This window comes from Meriones unguiculatus, chromosome 15, assembly GCF_030254825.1.
Source record: "Meriones unguiculatus strain TT.TT164.6M chromosome 15, Bangor_MerUng_6.1, whole genome shotgun sequence".
In the NCBI taxonomy this organism is placed as follows: domain Eukaryota; kingdom Metazoa; phylum Chordata; class Mammalia; order Rodentia; family Muridae; genus Meriones; species Meriones unguiculatus.
In genome coordinates, this window is record NC_083362.1 from 52265035 (window position 1) to 52287869 (window position 22835).

General features: G+C 43.1%; 1 protein-coding gene and 1 long non-coding RNA gene across 3 annotated transcripts in view; one reads left to right on the forward strand and one right to left on the reverse strand.

Moving 5' to 3' along the window:
* Positions 1 to 13279, forward strand: part of LOC132648077 (uncharacterized) — a 130116-nt gene extending 116837 nt beyond the window's left edge. Inside the window, exons 6-8 of the long non-coding RNA XR_009586456.1 lie at positions 7105 to 7407; positions 8596 to 8844; positions 11110 to 13279. This is a non-coding gene — a long non-coding RNA (uncharacterized LOC132648077). The remainder of the gene's footprint in view (positions 1 to 7104; positions 7408 to 8595; positions 8845 to 11109) is intronic.
* Positions 1 to 22835, reverse strand: part of Plekhm3 (pleckstrin homology domain containing M3) — a 163981-nt gene that overhangs the window by 68864 nt on the left and 72282 nt on the right. For both annotated transcript variants that reach the window (XM_021642033.2, XM_021642032.2), the window contains one exon: positions 21778 to 21971. In XM_021642033.2, the coding sequence (XP_021497708.1) occupies positions 21778 to 21971 (194 nt within the window). The remainder of the gene's footprint in view (positions 1 to 21777; positions 21972 to 22835) is intronic.

A 22835-nucleotide genomic window follows, 5' to 3' on the forward strand; every position in this document is an offset into this window, starting at 1 on the left:
GAGGGCTGGCCTTTAAGAGAATCACGTCATTCCCAGTGTGCCTCTCTCTCAACCTTCTGCTTGTGGATCAAGATGTGAGCTCTCAGCTGTTCTACTGCCAGGCCTTTGCTCTGCCATCATGGACTCTAACCATCAGAAACCACAGGCCCAATTAAATGCTTTATAAGTAGCTTTATTGCTACAGCAACAGAAAAGTAACTAATACAACTGTATATCTAAACTAACCACTTTTAGAGTTAAGTATTAGAATGGCAACCTGTGTGTTTCTCTAGAATAACCTATGGGCAGGGGACAGTCCTACTGAATGTCACATTAATGATATATTCTCTTAAGGGCATACTGAAATTAACTTTTAAAATTTGGACACAGATGGTAACAATAACATAAGACTGTAAATTAAGATTTGCCAACAAATTTCATCAGCTGTTGTCAATTTCTAGGACCTAGACAGATGACTGTGAGGGACTAGGAAACAAACAATTATGGGCAAGCAGCTCCCATGAAAGCGAGCAACGTAGAGCAGTTAGAAACTACACAGACAGACAGGCAGACACACACACACACACACACACACACACACACACTCAGTAAGGGCAGTACACACGTGTAATCCCCAGTGCTTCAGAGGTGATGGAAGGAAAATATTGAGTTGGATGTCAACCTGGGCTCTATATTGAGGCCCTGACTAAAAGTAAATCAATAAACAACAAAAAGGAAACACTACATATACAAACCAAATCCAAAGCCAAACCCACAATTGCTAGTATTTTCTCTTTTTTTTTTCTACATGGTACTATATAATGTGTGGCTGGTTGTGAGCCTTAGCTTTTAGTAGCTGTGCTGTCTCTCCAGATCTATCTTGTATTTTAAATGAAACCACCAATTTACTCAACTAACATGTATGACTATACTTTATATGCCAAGCATCAGGAAGTATCTGAGTTCAAGAAGCATGGAGCCATGAAAGGCTATAAGGATGTAAACAAACTCATAATTAGTTTACAAGCTGGAGACAAAGCGTTATGAACGGTAGAAGCCAACTCTGGCTGCCCATTAGAAACTCTGGGCCAGTCCTGGGAAACGAGAGGACACATACATGGGCAGACAGCAAGTTTTCCTATTACTAGCACAGCCAAGCATTAGAAGCCCTGGCCTGCTGTCTAACTTGCTGGGAAATTCACTTTCCAGTTTTTCAATTAAGGACAGATTAGCTGCCAAACTCGAGAGATGAACATGTTCAGTTCTCTGTCCACCTAACATTGATTAAGCGCATACTGTATACCAGGCACTGTTCCTCACTACTGAAAAAAAGGGCAATGGATCATTTGACAAAGACTTGGCTCATGGAGGATCGAATAGCTACATTCTAGGTTGGAACTGTAGGAATATGGAGTAGGAATGGAGGAGTTCTGTTTCAAAACACATTTCCACCCACAGACCAAGTGAAGAGGGCATTGCATTCCAGGAAACAGAACTCCTTCAGCCACACTCTTAAGGCCAGACTCCTTCGTCTCCACTGGTCTGGGGCTGACCTGTGGCAAGAAGAAGAGCACAAGCACTGTGTGGCTGGCAGTGCATAGGGAACGGCCCAGTTCTGCCATCTGCAGTAGCTTTCTTAGAGAAAGGACCCTGTTGTGGACAATGGACCATAGTTTGTGGGACCAAGAGATACAATTAATCTTCACTCATCAACACACAAGACAGAGCTAGCAAGAGACCATTCCTCATTTTAAGCATCCACAATAAATAGTAAAAGGGGCCTACTTTTACCTCAGCATACAAAATGTCACCCCACCTTCACCGTCACAGCTGTTCTAAGCATTAAGTATGGACTCCATTTTACAACAAAAAAGTGGGGGAGGGGAGCCTCAGAGGTGAATGATGTAATGTGCTCAGGATCACAAACCTGGGATTCAAAGTCAAGACTTTTTGGGGACTAAGGACTATGTTCTTTCTAGTTTCTTAAGAGTTGGGGACAGAAGAAGAGAGGTGCATTTAAAGTGACCATCTAATTTAGCTATGGCATTTGTTCTTTTTGTCATAATTGTGTATTATTTTTTAGGGGAGCAGTAAAATAATCACTGACCTTTGTCAACACGAGTGTGTGAATGTGCAAGTGTAAGAATGTGCATGTGGAGGCCAGAGGTTGATTGTTCTCCACTAATTTTTTTTGGCACAGGGTCTCTCATTGCCTTTGGGTTTGCCAATAAGGCTAAGCTGGCTAGCCAGTAAGTCTCAGAGAGTCTCCAGTTTCTGCCACCCCAGTACTGGGATCACAGGCATGCATAGCTGCTACCAGCTTTTTACACAGGTGCTGGAGATCCAATCTCAAGAAATCATGCGTATACAGCAGCACTTTACCCAAGCAGGGCATCTCCCAGTCTGGCTTCACTTTGTGTTGTTTGTTTGAGAGGCTGTTTTCTCTATGTTAAGTTGGTGTTCACCTGTAGTCATCATCATCTCTCAGCCTCCGAAGTTCAGCCAATTCAGGTGTGCATAACTGTTCTAGCCCCTGTGCCTGGCTGCCTTCTTTCCCTCTTATTCTTTCCTTCCTTCTTTCCTTTCTTCCCTCCCTCCCTCCCTTCTTCCTTCTCTCTCTCCTCTCTCTTTCTGTTTTGATTTCAATATAGGGTTTCTCTATGTAGCCTTAGCTGTCTGGACTCACTTTATAGACCAGGCTGGCCTCGAACTCACAGAGATCTGCCTGCCTCTGTCTCCCTGAGAGCTGGGATTATAGGCGTGTACCACCACACCCAGCCCGTGCCTTCTTTGCAAGGGCAGTAGAGAAGATGGAGAGTATCTGTCAGGTATCCCTGACAAGGTATTAGAAGCTCTTTCTGGGATAATGACAAAGGGATATTGAAAGGGGCAGGTGTACACATATACGAGATTTTTCTAAGTACCGACAACATTTAGAATGGATGGAAGATGATGAAGGAGTCAAAGATAACTCTCACATATCTGCTGTGGGTGTGTGGATGGTGATGCCCGGGCCAACATGGGAGCAGGCTATCAAGGAGGGAAGATGACCAAATTAGCCTCTATGTGTTAAATATCCAGAGAGAGAGACAGGGTGTGTGGGGTGCAGAAGAGCCAGACATTCTCACAACAGAACAGAGTGGATAGCTGGAACAATGGGAATTGATGGAACAGACTGAGCAGAAACTGAAGGGGAAGGGAGATGAGCATAGATAAAGGTTAATGCTTTATGTTACGGTGTCTGGCATTACCTAAATGTATCCTCTGATGGTCTGTAATTTTTCTCATTCTGGAAAAATTATGTTTTGATAAGGAGATTCATATGTAAGTTGTTGTCTATGTTTCCTCTTTATTTGTAAAATGCTCACATCATTGTAGCATTGATCCCACTTCCCTGAATGCTTACAACTTACATAGCCATAGGATAATGATCAAAACTAAACAAGTAATGACTATGGAAGTTACAGACTTTATTTAAATTTCACAAATCAAATTATTTCGGTAATGTTGTTTCTTTGCTCCAGGATCCTTTCCAGAATATAACACTGTATTTATGGATTGTGGTCTTGCTGTTGGATGTACTTAAGTAGGTTTGAGACCCAAACACATGTAGAAAAGAAAATCTAGGACATGGTCTCTTAGTGGGATTCCAAGGGTAACAACAGGCACTGTCATATTCTCATAGGAAAGACAGAGGGTGCTGGGAATGGATGGAAGGAAGGAATCATCTTCTTGAAACATAAATGCCTATAATGAAGTCTCTTAAATTAAAGCAATGAGGCAGCAGTGCTGAGAAACATACAGTGACACACGTGTGTGAACTAGACAGTCACCTTGCCATTCCATCTGACACTTCCATTGGCATAGAGAAGCATCTATCAGTGTAGAAAGCCTGAAGAAAGTGACCGACATAATCTACAGCAAGGACTAACGCTAGGTCGCAGATCTGTTAGGTTTCTATACTTAAAGCTCTCTCTGGTCCAAAATCCTAACACTTTTATCATTAGAAATAGATAGGTTGCAAGAATTATGTGTAAACTGAATCATCCTGGTATGTCCTTGAACTCCATAGACAGAGTCCTTAGTTATCTAATCAAGCGAACACTTGTATGTGACCTGCATAAAGCAGGTCTTATAGTAGGTGCTGGGTTTGCTGCTTTAATGAACACAACACAACTGATGAGAATTTCCAGTTTCTCCTTCTTGGATTCTTCCTACTTCCAAGCCCTGTTCATTATTCTTTTCATACTATGTGAGCAACTCCTGGTTCCTGCCTGCCATCTCCATTGTTCCTTCAGCATTATCTGTACAGCTAAAAGTAATTCTGCCTTTATTTAATGCTGCTTACTGTGTAAATGTATTCTGCATGAATTTATTTTCCCTCTCCTTTTAAGAGACACTGTATGTCCCCTCCAGAAGCCTGTCATCTACTGTCTCCCTAAATCAAGCTCCAGTGTTGAAAAAATTTACATGCGGTCAGTCATGACAGACATAAAAATTGAAAAATGCAATATATGTACGGAAAAGATAAAGGAAACGAGTCTACTGTGTCTGGAGAAGATGTGTGTCCAAAAGATCTAGTGGTAGCCATTAAAATACAGACTTTAAGAGAGATAACGTCAATCAGCCCTTCTCTCTAAGAGGAAGGAAGTCATGACATAAAAACACTGACGCCAAATGAGAGAATAAATTTTCCTAGGAGGGGCAGGTGGGACCTATTAAAATGCAACTTCTGAAGAGATGCTTTTTAATGTAAATGAAAGAGGAGAGGATCTTCCTACAGACATTTAGAGCCAGGGCTATGCTCTTGTGCCCAGAGGAGGCATATAGATTTCCACAGCAGGGCAACAGGGCAGATAAAACTTGTTGGCCCTTGCTCCCCTCTCCCTTGGCAGCAAACTGAACTGGGAACATATTCTCTAAATGTTTCCTTTAGGAAGACTAACCAAGAGGAAAGGCAGGGTGAGGACACAAACACTAAATCAGGATAGGCAGGCTGTGGAGACTTCCCATCTATATGACACCAAGGGCTGCTCTACTCGGGCTTGAGTCATACAAGCTGGACCAGGAGATATAAGCCCTTGAGAAAATGGACTGAACTAGGAAGGATGCCTGGGGTCATTTCTCCTTCAGGTCTGAATAGGTGGTGGGTTATAGAGAACCTGATGGGCAGGGCTTGCTCAGGCAGCAGATCTGCCCAGGGGAAGGCACCTGAGGGAATACAGTCATTTCATGGAATATGCTGGTGGAGACACTCATGTCTGAGAAGCAAACTTTGGTGTCCCCTCAAGATACTTAGGCCAGCAATAGTTTTTCTATTAATACATTCAATAAAGCATAGGTAACTACCTGCATTCACTGATCAGAAAATACTTATCACTTTATCTACCACGAATTTAACAGATACCTCTGCAACCTGCCACTAAGCTTAAGAACACAAAATCAACACCCAGCATCCGCACATACTTCATTGAATTAAGCAGATGTTAGGCTCACAGTATGCAGCAGGCAGTACGCCTCCCCATGAAGACTTGGAAAAACATAGTTTTTAAACATACAGATATAAATGCAGGGTGAGGGAAGCCCGCAGGATACCACAGCAGGAAAAGCCTCAAAGAATGGGCAGTGAGGAGCTAATGGGAGGGAACGGAGGTGGAAGGATGGATTGTTGTTTCAGGTGGAAGGAGCAGCAGTAGGTACTCAAAGGTTGAAGCATGCCCGGTGCTTTAGACAGCCTGTCCTGGGCGAGGAGTTCTGTCTGTTTCTGTGTCTGGGCAGGTACACCGCAGAGTGGGAGCTTAGAGAGTTAGTAATGTAGCCAGCTATTGGTTGTCTGTCTTGACCATCAGGCTGAATCAACTTAAAAAGAAATGGGGTGCCACAGAAGTGCCCTAAGTAAGACAATGACACGATGAGGGCTGACTTTAAAAGACCTCGGAGAGCAAAAAGGGAAGGAAGGGGATTGAAGAGAAGAATTTTTTTTTTGTTGGAAAGACTGAGAAATAAAGAGGTCTAAGGAGAATTAAAGGGTTAGAAAGTGGGTGGGACCTTCCACCAGAACAATCCTCTCCTCAACCTTCAGGTCATGGTGAGCCACAGAAGCCTGCATGACTCAGTTTCTCCACTAAGTCAAGTATGTTACCAGAAGTTGTGCTTGCTCATAGAGGGAGAGGAGTGCTCTTGCTGGGGAGGTTGCCTGGGCTGATGGAGGAGAAGATGGGAACTATATGAAGTGGCCCAATGAAGGCTCCTGAGCTACCCTGTCTCTGACCTGTGGGTTTCAGGTGGAGCTACAATTATAAAAGAGCCCAGGACAGCACACCTGGGAAACAGAAAATACTGGACCCTTGAGATACAGTGCCAGAAAGGCTCTTTACAGGGAGAAGCCTAGGAAGGAGCACTTTGACACAGAAGGACTGCATCAGGGGACAGATGAAGGGAGCTCCTCAAGGGCAAGAAAGCCTCCACAGCACAAGAGGAGCTGGGAAGGCCTAAGAACATGAGTAAGACACTCATGTGCCTGCTAGCAAACAGGAATCCGTCAGTGACCTGGGATTATGGTTTTGGGGGAGGAGGAAGACAGTAAGATTGCAGAGGGGTGAGGACAGCAGATGACTCTTTTCAGAACTTAACTTTAAAAGAAAGGAGAGAAAGTGGACCCCTGCTAAAGAAGGATACAGGATTGAGAAAAAATTCCTTCTTTAAAGACTGGGAGAGAGTTGGGCATATTTAGATGTAAAATAAAGAAGCTAATACAGAAGCAGGAATACAGAAATAGGGGTCAGTATCAGAGCCTGGCCCCTGCCCAGTAAAGGGAATGTGAAGCCAACTGGAAGGGTCTTGTATGTGCACACATGCACACACACACACACAGAGAGAGAGAGAGAGAGAGAGAGAGAGAGAGAGAGAGAGAGAGAGAGAGAGGGAGGGAGGGAGGGAGAGAGACTCTTAATTGAAATGCTTCTAATTTTTACTAAAATGCTATGTAAAAAGTATTATTTATTAATTTATCCTATGTAACTTCTAAATTGGGAACTCAAAGCTGTAAACCCAGCAAAGGTTATCTGACTTAGCAGTCCTTTGGTAAACAGGACCCCTGCTGCAAAAGATTTCTTTTGTTTTCAGGTGAGGCTACTAGACTTGGAGCTTTCTATGTAAGAAGTGACCTCCCTGCACTATAATGCTATTAATCATCAGGCCCAGCAGCATTTCTGCAGCAGCAAACCACGTGCATGGCAATGCAAATTCATCTAGCTGGTCCTGACACTCAAGCCAAAGAACAAAAGAGATAAGGAAAACCAACTCCACATCTGTCTCATCCATCAAAGGAAATCACATCACTGATGAGTAGCAATATCAAGTTCTCTGGTACCAAAGAATACTGAAGAATCCTGCTAAAGAACCACAGCCATCAACTAGCACACCCAGGTCTAGTACCAGTAGTTCTATTTTATTATCTTTGGAATTGTCTGACATACTGGGAAGGTAACTTAGGCTTCGTTTATAGTTTGTTCTAATGAGAAAAGTGAGAAAAGATGAAAACTAAAAAGGAAAAAGGTCATATATGATTCAGAGCCCTTATATTAGCTGACACTTGGGGTTAAACATTCAGAGATAATTGCCTATGAAATCAAAGACAGAAGTCTTAACAGAAAAAAAAAAAGCTAGGGAACCTCATTTCATTTTGTTTTATGGCATTAAGTTAAATAAATCAATACTCATTTAACCTGACTAATTTCTGAGGACTTCAACTTCCAACCAACTCCAATACTCATGACAGAAAAGGGACAGAGTTAGGCTTTGAGGGAAGTCGGCTCTTCACAAGATTCTGATAGAAATATATATATATTTCCAGGAAGCTCAGTTCTCAGAGATATGCAACTGGGACTTAAAAACCCAGAGACTGGGGCTGGAAAGAGGGCTTAGCTGGTAGGCTTCCTGCTATATACGCACGAGGACTTGAGTTCAATCCCCAGAACACACATAAAAATGCCAGGTACTAAATGTTATGCGGGTAACCAATTGCTTCCGGGTTGGATTCAAGGCCTGACCCACAGAAGAGAACACAACACAGACTTGGTCAACCTGGTCAAGAACTAGTCCCTGGAGAGATAACAGGCCCTAGAGAAACTCACTACTATTGTCTTGCTAAAAAGAATATGTGATCAAAGTGCCTTCTAAATACTCAGAGCTTACTGCAGCTCTTAGCCTTCTCAGAGAAGTTTGTGTTTTGAGGAAAGTGGCTGACACAGAACTGGGAGTAGCCTCAGTGCTGATGGTAAGGAACAGTGATGTCCTCAGCCCTCAGTAGGATGCTGTATCACCCTCTCCTAGGCTTAGGAAACTTCTTGGAAGAGGGGATAAAAAGGATGGAAGGACTGGAGAACAGGGAAGTGTGTTATAAAAACATGTCTTCTGGACAGTATGTGGTGGCCACACACAAACTCACTGTTTGTGCAAACACAAGGGAAGTACAACACCGGCCTGTCAGCATGTCATCATAGGAGACTGGCTCATCCCTCCCCGAGGGATCCTTTTTCCTTTTTTAAGTAAAATTTGAGGATTCTTTTTATTTTATTTTAAAAGATTTTTGTTGTTATTTTTAATTATGTGTAGGTATACATACACGAGTGCAGGTGCCCACAGAGGCCAGAGGAGGTGGATCTCCCTGGTGCTGCAGTGGCAGTCACAGGCAGTTGCGAACCAGCTGCTGTGGTTGTGAAGAACCTCAGATCCTTGGAGGAGCAGTACTTATCCTGACCCCTAAGTCATCTCCTTAAGCCCTGAAGGACGCCTGACAGTTAACCACGGCTGGGGAGGAGGTGTCACTTTCTTTAATGGCACCCATAAGTCGCCCATATTCTAGTAAGTAACCTCTCACCCACTCTCCTTCAAGCAACCCTAACACACACACACACACACACACACACATACACACACACACACACACTAACATCAAAGTGGAAGGGGCTTTTTGGGAAGAAAGCTTTCAAAGAAAGAAGGTAATAGGGTAAAAATAATTTGTTCAGTATATGCATGTACAGAACTGCCAAAAGAATAAAAAATATATTTTTTAAAAAGTGAGATGCAGTTACAAGTACTTCCAGTGTTGGTGGGGGTGGCCACAGAAAGGCCCCTGAAGTTCACTGGCCAACCAGGATAGCCAAATCAGTGAGCCCAGGTCAGTGAGAGCCCAGACAGTGTCTCAAAAAACAAGGCTCCCAAAGAACAACACCCTAGACTGGCCTCTGGCCTTGACATGCATGCATGTACACACACACAAGATTAAAGTGAACAGAGGTATTACAATGGAATCATCTCAACTTAAACAGGCTTTAAAGAAGAAATTTACACCATACATATTCATGGACACACAAAAAAGAGATAATGGCAAATGCAGACCTCCAGAATTTGATTCTGAATAATAAGGGTCTCAAAGAAAAATAGATAGAGGTGAGTGAAGGATAATTTATAAAGAAAGCCATTTATTCACATATTACTACTGTCTTTTTCAGGAATATATGATCCAGGGTAGGTAATTTGTATTGAGTTGCAAGAGCCATTGTGACTTTGCACCCACATCGAAGTCTGTAAAAAGCACTGTGAGGCATCCCAGGAAGAGCAATTTGGTGTCCGTGATATGAGCTGCAAACTCTCTTGAAATAGTTACATTAGGCTAGATGTGGAGAGGACTCATGCGTCCAGCCATGCTCTGAGCTAATGGAAAAACAATTTGAAATCAAAGGCAGATATTTCGATGAGAACCCACACGGAAGAAATAAGCTTCAATCATTTCTCCAGATACCTTATTTTGCTAATCTCATTGGTTGAAAAAGTGGCAGCTTGAACATGGTATTATATCTGAGTAGAGACTAACAAGAAATAAGGGTTTTCTTTTCCTAGTTATTCAGAAAGTATGTAAGCTACTTAGCAACAATCTACAGACAGGAGTAGTGATGCCTGGGAAGTAATTTGGGCTGTGATTATTCTGGGGCCTGGCTATAACAGTGACAGATCACATCTCTTTTATAATCTGCAGCTCAAATTCCTAAAGTAGTTTAAATAGGAGCAAGAATGTCAGACTTTTCCTACAATGTTCCAGAGAATGATTTTAGGTATATGATACATAGTCCATTTAATTTTGGAAAAAGAAAAAAAAAATTACTTCCTAATTTTCGAAGAATTTTTCAGTAAGGAGTTATGTATGTACATAGTTTAGTACAATTACTATACACCTTCCCAGCACTCCTTTCCCGAAGCTCATTCATCTGTTTACTATGGCATGGCACTGTCTTACAGGCAATCTCTAGCGCTATTTTAGATTTATGATACTGATGTGTCCTAGTACAAGAGATATCTATCTAATACATATTTTTGGCTGAATGAAACTTCTGGAGAAAGTCATAGAAGGGAGGTAATACAGGAGAATAGGAGATAGACAACGTCATCAAAATGGCGTCTATATTTTATAGTTTCTGAGCCCTGGTGGATTCGTGTTAGTGACAGTTTAAATTAACTACGTTGAAACTGGCCATAAAGGCCTGGCTAATAAATACTCCAGAGGCTTTTAAAAATTCATGTTCATATACTGAGCATAAAAAAGTGCTACTAATATACTTCAAGTAATAATCAATGACTGGTCTTTAATGATGCTGTTTCAGGGAGAATATCAGCCCAGTGAGCCGGCTCAGCGGGTGGAGGTGCTGTGTACAGGACTGAGAACTGCAGCTTGACCCCTGGTTCCCAGATCCCATGAGGCATAGGAGAAAGCCTGACCTCCACACAGGCACCATAGCATGTGAATGTCTGTACATACACACACACACACACACACACACACACACACACACACACACACACTAATTGTGAATGAACTTATTCTTCTAAAATTCAGTATTAACCACATTTTGCGCACTTAGATCTCATCTTTGTAATGAGGCATCTTAAGATCAGAGACACAGCAAATAATGTGTGTGGATTTTAAGAATTTTGTGTTCATAATAAACTAGACTCTTAAATTAGGCATATTTTTTTCTCCAACTCTGTTTGTGTGTATGTGTGTTCATTCGTGTTTGTTCAATGGGCACCAGAGGTTGACACGGCTCTCTTCCTCCATTTCTCTGTACATAGTTTGAGACAAGGTCTTTCCCTGGACTTGGAACTCACTGCTGCTAAGCTGCCTGTCCGGTGAGCCTGAGGACCTTCCTGTCGTCCCACCAGCACTGGGTAACAGACACCAGGCGCAGCCTCTCTGTGGGACTTAACTCAGGTTCTCATGGTGTATGGCAAGCACTCTGCCCGCAGAGCCATCTACCCAGCGTCTGTATGAAGATACTCTGCCCTCTCTTTGTTCACTGCGACTCCTGTTGAGTGTACTTGATAACAGTAACACTCTTTTACATTTAAGAACACAAAATATAGCGGTTTTGCTCAGTATTTCGTGATTTTAAAAGACATTTACTGACAGTAAAGATGTTTACCTAGGCATAGTACCTCAGACCCACAATCCCGGAACTTGGGAGGCTGAGACAGGAGGACTGCAATGACTTTAGGGCCAACCTGAGTACAGACTGAGACACTAACTGACAAGATTACATGGAAAAAAAAATACCATAAAACCATTTTAAAGAAAAAAAAAGCATTTACACAGAAAATGTTGTAGAAAACAGTGCCACAGTGCTCAGAAAGAAGCAGAACAACACAAGGTGCTTTCTTATTTTTTGTTTTCTATGATGAATCATATCTATGTAATAAGCAAAACCCAGCTGAACAAATGAAGTTGCCAGAATCTTGATAGCAGTATTTTATGTGCTTAATGAACTTATTCAACAAGTATTTATTAGGTCTCTACTTCGGAATAGGTGCTGTTCCAGGTCCTGGGGATACAGCAGTGAGCAGTTCAGATAAAAAGCCTTGACTCAGTGTCACTCACCTTTTGGGGAAACAGCTGAAGAATATTTGCAACAAAGGACAACCTTTGTACCTTAAGACAGGGAGACAGACAAAATACTGTACCATGCTGTCTGTGAAAAGGCCATGAGAGAAGACAGGAGGGATGGGGGGGCACACTGGTGGGAATTTAAAATACAGTCAAGTGTGCTTCTTTTATGATAGCTGCATAAAAATCTAGACAGATGAGCAAGCAGGTGGTACAGAAACTCAGGAAGGAGCCTTCTTAGTGTGTTTAAGGACCAACAGAAAGGCCAGTCCTACTGGGACAGAGGCAGGAAGTGGTGGGAGGTAAGACAGAGACTAATGGGGACAAGACTGTGCACAGCTTTGGCTCCAAACTGGAGTGAAAGGTAAAGCTATTACATCAGTTGGGCCAGAAGTGACATCGTCCAATCTGCATGTCAGCTGCAGCCAGAATCCTAAAAAGAGACTGAAGCAAGGGAGCAGTGACTGCAATAATCCAGGAGAGCACAATGGCGCCTTGGACCCAGGTCAGCACTGAAAGGGGGAAAGATGAGATACGGTTTGAAGCTGAAGCTGTTAGAGTTTGCCAAGAGGAAGGTGTCTGGCCTGGAGAGATGGATGGATGGAGGTGTCCTTAAGTGATACAGGAAAAAGGGTGGTTTGCAATAGGAGGAGGGACAGGGATTTTGAGCTTGGTTTGGACATAGTAAATTTGAGATATTAAAAATGTGAAAAGGCTATTTCATCCTCTGGATCTAGCCTCACACTTCTTGTGAACTCACTAGAAAAACTATAATTCCGGGTAAAACAGAAGGGGATGCAAAATGAGTCTGATAGGTGTTGGAGGTTGATCTGATGCTAATTACTGGCCCTCTGTGTAAACCTGCCTAAGTCATCATACCTAATTGGATAATGAAACAGCCTATACCTGTGCAGGGCAGAATGAGGTAGATATGGCTAAGGTTCCCAGCTCTGGAGAATCCCTCGAGGAATCACGGGAAGAGAGGGAGGAGGAGGATGCCAGGATGGGTGAGCCTGGAGAAAACACCACTTGGGCCGCAAGACTCCAATAGTAGTGTGAAAAGGCCCAGATGGAGAATAAAAGCAAGTATTTATAAGATATGGATGGAAGATAGAATGGTTAAGGAGGATGGCATTGGATGGGGGCTGGGAGATGGATGGTGAAGTGATTGAGACAGTGCAGGTAGGAATACCGGCCTGGTGCAAGGTAAATAAGGCAATTATAAAATCTAACAGGTGTCTGTGTGTTGTTATTTGTGAAAGCGAGTTAAATAACATTGCTGTGATAATCTTACGGCTAATAATAAATAATATACAGCCCAATACTCTTTTTGTAATTACTACAACAGATAGTACAATGTTAATAAAAATGGTGGCCTTCATGACAGAAAGCTCTCACTGCTTAGCAAAACTAACATTTCAGTGGAAACTCAGACTAGACATAGTAGATATACTCAAATAAGATGTGAAACAGGAAAAGGAGAATTATGAGGAAGAAGAAAGTCTGGCCAGTGTGCTGCTGCAGACCATTCAGCCAAAAGGACTTGACAAACAATAGGCCCAATTCCCTTCCCTGACAAGTGACCCAGTGCTGTTCTGAGTAACCAGGAACATGGGCTTGAGAGAACCGATTGCTCCCGACCAGCATGAGAAAGAAAATAGTTGAGATTTATTTCAAAATGGACACTTCGGATTTATCAGCCATATCAAGACCCAACTCATACTTTCAATGACAGAGAATGGGAAATACTCAAACATCATTGTAAATTTCCCAGAACCTAATGATTTCAGTGCTCAGAAAAGAATTAAGAAAAGCTTATTCAACAGCTGGTGATGGTCTAGGTGATGTTTTCAGTGATCTAAGGTAAAATGAGAAGGAACTTTCTTTTTCTAGAAGAAAAAGTTTTAAAATTGATTTTCTTTTCTAAAGTTGTTTGATTTCTGAGGCTGTTTGCCTTGGGTTTTTAAATGTTATTATATTCTTATATGAAATATAAGAAATAATATTTTGCTTTTATTATCTGTTTTGGCTAGAGACATACATAAAGAAACTCTGTAGATACTGCCATACTTTTGTTTTAAGTTTCCAGGTCTGAGAAATAGAAAGGTCTGGTAAATGGTGACCTATAGAAAATGTACTTTCTGGCACTAAGCCAGCGGTCCTGCCTGGCTCCCCAGGGATGACAGCCTGCTGGTGAGCCCAGACACAGAGCAGTCAGCCATTTTACTCCCCGCTCCCCATCTCTGTGTGTCTATCCTGTTTTTCTTTACACTGTTCTAGAGGATCTCAGTCATGGCTTCAGAGGAGTGAAAGAGAATTCTCTCAGAAGCACGAGCCAGGAATGGCAATACCATCTGGGAGGATCACTACCAGTTCAAGGTCAGTCCATGCTACATAGTGAGAGCCAGCCACATAGAAAGACCTTGTCTGACGCACATTTTTTAAAGAGTATGGAGACCTCCGGAACATGAGAAAACACGGCTCCAGCTGGACTCTGCTGCTCACCAGCCTTTCACTGTGGGCAAGTCAGAGAGCCTTCCAGTTGCTATCCTTTCCTTCTTTTCTAAGTGTCCTTTGTCCTATGTGCTATAAAGAAAACCACAGCTTTCCAGGAAAGTCCCTCTTATTGATAAGAATCCTAATAATTGCAAGTTATTCTGGAAAACAGATGGCATAATTTTAATGATTTATAAGCTCTTATTGCAGAGCCGACAAAGGCTTTTAGCTTAGGCTCTAAGAAAGAGCAGAATAATCTTCTCTTCCAAGAGCCTTCCAGGGGTCAACAAGATAGGAGATGCATCTGAAGAGATTTAAAGGGCCTGGGCACCTAAACATCAACTGAGGGGTCCTGGTGAACTCTGTTGGAAGCTATCACTGAAGGGACAGGAAGAGGCATCACTGAGCAAGTGGTGTGTCAAGGAAATAAGCATTTTATTTTTGCTGGGGGGGGGGGGGTGTCTACGATCCACCAAGGGCCCTGTAAAAGAGGAAGCCATACTCGTAGGTCACAGTCACGTCACAGGAATCAGATGGCCAACTGGGAGTGCTGTTATATTCTCCAGGGAGATGAACTATACATGCAGGCTAGTCAGTCTGTTCTATGGCTGAATGGCTGTTACCTGGACTAGTCAGAGGATCCAGCCTTCCCAATTAGCAAACTAGAGAAACAGGTGATGAGAGGCTAGACCCAGGGGGTGACAGGAACAAAAAGTAAAGGAACCATGTGACTAGCTCTTAGTGAATATTAAAGCAAAGCTTAAAAACAAAGTTCAGAGTACAGAAAAGTAAGAAATGATGTGAAATTAAGTGAAATGGACAGTAGGTGTATTTTTCAGGCTTCAGTGACTGTTGTGGACATGTCAGTGGAAATAAGCAGTAGGCAGCTAGAGATACAAGCTGGTAGTCTCTTCCAGTCACTGTAGACTTGTAGACAGACGGATCATGACTCTCCTTGATCATCAAGGATCCTGAGGAAATGTTGCACCTCCCAACATGCAAAGAGTTGCAGCACAGACTCCAGTGGGGGCCTAGAAACATGAAGAAAGGCAGTGGAGATGTTGCCTCTCACTCCTCTGTTGGGAGCTACAGGAAGGCATGGAGGCAGCAAGGGTGCCACGGAGGCGAAACTCCAACAGCTGGAGGATAAAGAAGGTCATGAAGATGAGACACACAGGCAAGTGTAGCCCTGGTGGCCAGAAGGTCAGTGAAACAGGAGCCTGCACAAGTCACAATGTCTTCAAAGAATGCAATTCCCAGCAAAGGGTCAAGTAAGTTACTGGGCAAAGAGAAAATGGAGATTTTCTACAAAGTTTTAGAAGTCAAAGGAATGCCTGAAGACACAGCTTAGGCAGTGATGGGGAAGAGGCTCTTCTGCATTTGTTTTTGATTATCCAGGTAAAGAAAATGAAAGGGGAAGGCATCCGTTAAAGGTGCTAGAGGGCATCAAAGCACGACCTCTGAGGGATTCCTCTGTGCCACCACTGCAGGGCCACACTCCATATCTGGGAATGCCTCCTGATACACTCTTTACATAGGAAGACCACACTGTTGATGCCTCCGGGCTCAGCGTCCTTCTGCCCCTTCCGCCTTGCTTGTATCGTCTCCTACCTGAGTATCGGCACTTACTGGAATATGGGAGCTAACACTGCGGAGCACATACACTGTTCCAGGTACTCTTCCTTATCTTCTGACTTCCTCATCACAGGTGAGACACCCAGCTCTGACAGCTGGTACAAAGGTGAACTCTGGGGCGGGAATGCCTGACTTCAGGCCCTGCAACTCCACCTGCACAGGTACTCTCACTTTATTACTTTGCTCCACTCCCCTCTGCCGTCTTGGGGGACCGGATGCAGTCTTTCTGGAAAATGAACAACAGATGTCTGGGAAATGCTTGTTGTCCCAGCCCAGCACAGGAACCGGGCGCCCTAACCCACCCTGTCGGGAACGTCCCAGTTGACCTAGTGTTCTTTCTACTGGTTCTATATGCGCCTTCGTGTTTGTCTTTCGATAAGACAAAATCTAAGACTGCTTCCAACCTTTGACACCCCCAACCTGAAATGGGGGCCAGCTCCAGTATCCAAAACACACTGTTCTTATCATTTAAGCTTATGAATCCAGGGATAAAAAAAACAACCTCAAATGCCCACAAACCCTGGAACTACTATGAATGAATGAGATGGGCTGGGCTTAAGAGACCTAACAGGAATTCTATCTTCCAGGAGCTGCTATGCTGGAAGGGACAACAGGAGTAGTAGAAACCACAGTAAAGCGAGAGTCCTAGATCTAAAGCAGATTGCTGCTACATAAAAATAAGAGAAGCTCTGTGCAATGAGAGCTTCTGGAAATCAAAGAGAAGCAGGAAGCTGCATCTGTGTATATATATAAATCCTTGTTTTTTATTTTATTTACTTTGTGTAAGGGGTGTGACTGTGTATGATATATGTGCATGTATGTATGTGATTATAAGTGTGTACCATGGAGTAAAGGTCATAGGACAACCTTAGGGATCAGTTCTTACCTTCCACCATTTTTTTTGGGGGGGGGGGGAAGAGGAGAATGACAAGGCCTCATTTTTATTTTTCTCCTCTGTCATATGCCAGGCTGGTTGGCCTGGGAGCTTCCAAGGATTTTCTTGGCTCCATCTCTCATCTTCCCTAGGAGTTTCTAGATTACAAAAGCACAATGTGTGTGTGTGTGTGTGTGTGTGTGTGTGTGCACATTATGTGGGCAACTCCTACTTTTAAAATGTTGTTCAGAGCTTAGCAGAAGCCATCCCTGTAAAGCCAAACAAAACAGGTCTGTTGGCCAAGTTTAGTGTTGAGGTGCCTCTTGTTTGGTACCTCTGATTTACACCTATCCTCCTAGCTCCAAATTTAGTTGAACATGTCCCTCCAAAACATGTCCCTTAATGGCTACTGATCCTATGCTTCCTGACACGGCCGAGATTTCCCAGTGTTCTTCACACACCTCATGTGTGGACACGATAAATAACTCTTCTAACAAAAAGTTAACAAGGCCTTGAGCTAATTCAGCAGGGTCACCATCTGGGAGTCATCAGAAAGAGAGAACTGTCAGCACTGTAAACATTTTAGGCCTCACGGAAGACACTGACTCTTTCTAAACTAACCAGTGCTGCCAGTCAAGATTTGCAGCAGAGATTCAAGAACGAGACATCCATTTAACAACAATAACAAAAACAGTGAGGATGAGAACCGTACAGTCATAATAACAAGGGGCCTAAAAGCAAACTGTGACTTCCCTAATAAGGCAGAGACCGAAGTTGGCTCCCTGGCGGTCAAGCGCCAATACGATTAATCAGTCTGTTTCCAGTTTTCTCGCGACAGCAATATTAACAGTTTGCTTTACTCTGTTTATACGGTGCTGACAGGTCTTCGGCATGTTGGGCCTACTTGCTGGTGATTAATGACCACTCTCATTCTGAGGTAAAACCAGGCAGGAAGAAAATGCCTTTATGAGTAGTTAGCAATCACATTCTCTGCTATTTTTGTTGTTGTTTCCCCATTGCCCATCAGCACCTCGCCCTGTGGGGGCATTCATTCTCCCCTAACTGGCTTGGTTCCCTTTCCCTGCCAAGATGCTCTGGCCTCTGCTGGAAGAGGAACCTAAAATGCACACTGTGAACAAGCCTGGTATCTTGAAAGATATTGCTGGCTCATTTTGTTTCTTAAACAAATCTCATTTCTATAGAAATGAAAGGTGTGACTCTGAAAATGAGAATTTTAGCTTGCTAAGTAGTTAATAACCCCCTTTCCTACTTACAGCTATATTTAGAGACACAGAAGATAGCAGAGTGGGAATTACATACAGGTTGCTCTAGAACATACTATCACCTCAGAAAATCTGAGAGATTGTTGCATTGAACAGCCATATTTCAACAGAGGTCAAAACTATTTGAAATAATATAAAAGGACCATTCATGTACTTTGACTTATAAAAAGAAAGCGGTAGAGTACTATTGATCGCTAGTGAACTTTTTTTTTTCCTTTTTAAATTCACCTTGTGTGCATGTGTGGGCACACATGTTTGTGCCATGGAGGCATGTGAAAGTCTAAGGACAGGTTTGTAGGTACTGGTTCTCTCCTTTACCACATGGGTTCTGGGGATCAAACTCAGGTTGTCAGACTTGGAAGCAAGTGCTGTTACCCATTTGGTTCCCTTCTTTATTCTGTTTGCTTGTTTGTGTAAACAGGGTCTTGCAACACAGCCTGGCTGACCTCACACTCTATGTAACAGAATGGCTTTGAATTGGCACTCTTCTTGCCGTATTTTATTGGGACAGGATCTTTGGTAGTGCAGACTAGCCTTGAATATACTAGACAGCCAATGACAACCTTGAATTCCTGACCCTCTTAACTCCACCTATCGAAGTCCTGGGATTCAGCAGTGCTATCCCCAACCGCGTCTTCATGTGCCTACGTGTAGGGAATCCAAGAAAAAGGAAACTAAATAGAAAGAACGGGCTTCTTGTAAGGCTCGCTGGGGAACATCATCTCCTCGCCGCCCTTGGGGGAGCCTGTCACGCGCAGACACACAGTAGCCTTCTACACTTCCCGTGTGCCTCTTTCCCCGTACAGCACCAGAACTGCACTGCCCTGGCAGAGAGGACATCGGGGTGGCTTTTAAGTGGACCACTTTATCAACGGTTTTTGAAGTCAGACGTGAGAACAGTATGATATGAAAGCACCATTAATAACAGTAATAGTCTATACTGAGCGCCTACTATGGACCAGCACTGTTGCGAACGCTTGATATGGAAACATGTTTCATTCCCACTGCTGTGACTATCCTAAGTGGAACAACGGTCTTTGTTTGAAGTACACGGACGGTGTGAGAGAAAGCAGAACAGTATACCTGGCTACACCTGGGCAGACTTTAATGCGTACATGAACTTTAATAATGTATCTAATGTAAAGGTTTGATTGGAGAGGGAAAAGTGGTTTTAGCTAGATTAATATAAAGGTATTCTAACAATTCTGGGAGAGGAAAGCTCTAACAGTTATCTCAGAAACTGCAGTGGGTATTTTTAAATGTAGCAAGATTGGAGTTTAGCAAGAAAAGGTTTCAAAATAGCTTTAAGCAGGAAGAAAAGAGAGTTAAGGGTACTCTAAGCCCCAAGATAGCCTGGCCTTCTCTAGAGAGAGGCCTGACTGAATATTCTGATGGTTTGATCAGTTATTTCACTAATTTATTCATTCAGACCCTTGGTAGGTCTGGATGGATGGGACAGAGATCATAGTAAGAGACAAACAGGGAAGCAAGGAGAAAGAACCAGATAATGTCTTCCTCACTAGGTGACTACTCTCATTCACTGCTCGGTGGTCTCAACTGACATGTAATACCCATCTGTGTTTCTGTTCCTTCCCTGGCTCTATCAAGCCACTCAAAACTGTATGCAGCTTACGTAACAGCCATGAGCAAGCCCAGAAGAAAGAAATGAATAAAAAGAGGCTTGCTGTCTTCATTCTCATGGTTTTGGAAATAGCCTCTCAAGGCGTTTGTCTTAAACTTCCACTTTTCTCTTGGTGGTCTGGCTTATAAGGCATAGTACATAGTGACAAGCCACCAGGCTGCTGGAGTGGAGACTACTGGTCATCTGTAAGAGGAGGGGCCATCTACTTAATTTCCAAATGCATGGCCTGTTTAAAATGCTTTAACCAAAGCTAAACGCTATCATGGAAGAGTATCTAATAGGATTCCCAGGTGTAGATTTTCATATCATCCACAAGTATAGGTGCAAGAAACACAAGCTCTGAGCAAATTCAAACAGTACTAACGTAGCAAATAAGAATATTGAGGGCTAAAAGGATGTTTTTATCTAATTCAGTCGCTAAATGAACAGGAAACACAGAATTCTACTGTCTTCCAAAGATAGTCCTGAAAATCTTTTTCTGATGTATTTATTTTTAACTCATGAGGACGCACTGGTGTTTTGCCTGCATGCATGTGTGTGCACTGCCCACCAGAAGAAAGCATAGGCTCCATGGAATGGGGGTTACAGACAGTTGTTAGCCTTTACACTGGGTGCTAGGAGTACAAGCAAGTGCTTTCTACTGCTGAGCCATCTCTCCAGCCCCCCACCCCCAGAAAAGCTCTAGGCTTTTAAAATTAAGATCTGAAATTAAGTCTTTAGCTTTGGGGAAAACAACTATGTAACTGAATGAGAAGTATTTCACTCCATGACATCTGTCTTTTCCATACTATTTCATAAGAGCTCACCTGCATAGCATGTGCCTGCCTTTCACTATTCACATTTAGCGCGCTCTAAAATGTCTTCTTCAGATGCCTGGGGCATGTCAGTTTCTTTGGTCTAACTGAATCTCAAACTGCAAACTCTATCATTTTGGCTCTTTCCAAAGCTCTTATGCAGGTGGGCTTACATCCAAGAACATTTACTATGATTAATGTATGCTGCTGGTCATTTCTATTAAAAAAAAAAATCAAAAGGTATTTTAGGGACTTATGCATGCCATCAATAATTATTTCAAGTATAAACTGGTTTGAATATGCCAAAGGTGAGAATTTAAGTGCTCATAAAATACAACTGTAAAAGAAGGAATTTTATGAGAGCAAGCACATTTTAACTTCATTTTCAGGCTCAGCTTGGTGTGGCCTTGTGTTCTATGAGCTATGGACTGACTCAGTTACAGACATGAGAGCAGCCTGTACCAAGAGCAAGGTAAAGGGGAGAAGCCTAGGATGCGTGTTTTAATGCACACTTTTTTACTAGCAGCACTTACCAAATTTGTATATATATATTTTTTTGTACAGAACAAAAGATTTGGCTAATGTTTTACATTAAAGTGCTTTTTAATTGTGAAATATTTCAGGCTTGCTCATGCTTACATATGATAAACAGCAAGTAAAACCTGGGAAAATGCCCAGCATGGTAGTCCACTCTGGAAGGCAGAGGCAGGCAGATCTCTCTGAGTTCAAGGTCAGCCTGGTCTACAATGTGAGTCCAGGGCAGCCAAGGCTCCACAGAGAAACCCTGTCTCTAAAAATCCAAAAACAAAAAAACAAAAACAAACAAACAAAAACAAAAAAAACCTAGGAAAGTTCTAAAACCTGCCTATGTGACCTGTGGAAAACTGGGCTGGGTTATGACAGCAGATTAACATACTGGTGGGGAGCACTCACTTTCAGGCTCAAAGCCTTAGAGTTAGGCTGAGCAGTGAGGTTCATTTTTGCTCAAGTGACTGAGGTAGAAGGTGAAAGTGAAATGAGCCAGGGGCAGGAGAGGTCAATGGTGAAGGCAGGCACACAGACCTGGAAAAGGGCTGCCCAGGAAAGAAGCTAAGGGGCACCTGACTGTCCTCCCAGGCTGGCATTCAATGACTTACCTTCGGCGCAGATCCTCCGCCACCGCCGCCCGGCAGCTGAACAGGTAAGCTCGGAGTGATTTCAACCGCTGCCGCAGCCGCACCACAGTGGCCAGCGGCTCAGCATGCAGGTACAGCATGGGGTTCTCCTGCTGGATGTCGATCAGGGGCTCTTCGTACACATACTCCAGGAACTCCTTAGCCTGCTTGGACACCTGCAAAACAAACTGTGACTATCAGCGCCTGTGAATCACCCAGCTTTCCGTACCTGCCCGCTCTGCCTGGCAGCACTGTACACTGCTAAGTGAAAAGGCCCACAGGGGAACTACGCACCCTTCCAGAAGCTCAGCTGGCCTCCTTAACTCCACAGCTGTGTTAGTAATTGCATAAGCCCACACCTGTGATGGCGGAGAACCCCACAGACACAGCATACCAGTGTCACGTTTCTGTTTAGTCTTACATATCCTACATTCGTGAACTAACATGTGACCAAGGCAGAAAACTTGGTGAAGGGTATTCGAATGCTTCCTATGTTCAAATTCCTGTAGCTCTGTAATTATTTCAAGCAATGTGCGGGGGGAGGGGGGTGACTCATAGTCTTTAAAAAAATGCATAAATATTCGTGCACGCAGGTATATTTTTAAAACAGAAAACTATACGGATTGTGAAATATTGAAAGAAACATTAAAACAATAAATGGGTATCCTCAAGAAAAGGAAAAAAGGCAGGAGGAAGGAAATTACATGAAAAGTAAATTAAATAGAAACCGCTCAAAAAGGAGATGGCGTTGGTAGTGCCTGTGAGTGTGGTCTACTGTTGTCAATATGTGCATCCACCTCTGGTCTTATGAGCTGTTTTCAAATGGCATTGTTCTAGGTAAAGGTGAGCAGCGCACTGGACACGCACTGCACCAGAGAAAGAGAGAAACGTCAGTAACAGAGCACACTAGCTCCTGTGGGTGACTGGACTCTCTCCACGCCAGTCTGCAGAAATGCGGCGTAAGCTGCCCAGTGATCTACAGAGTCGGCTCGGCCTTTTTCATGGAAGGTAAACCTCTCCGCAAGTTCCCACTAACCCTC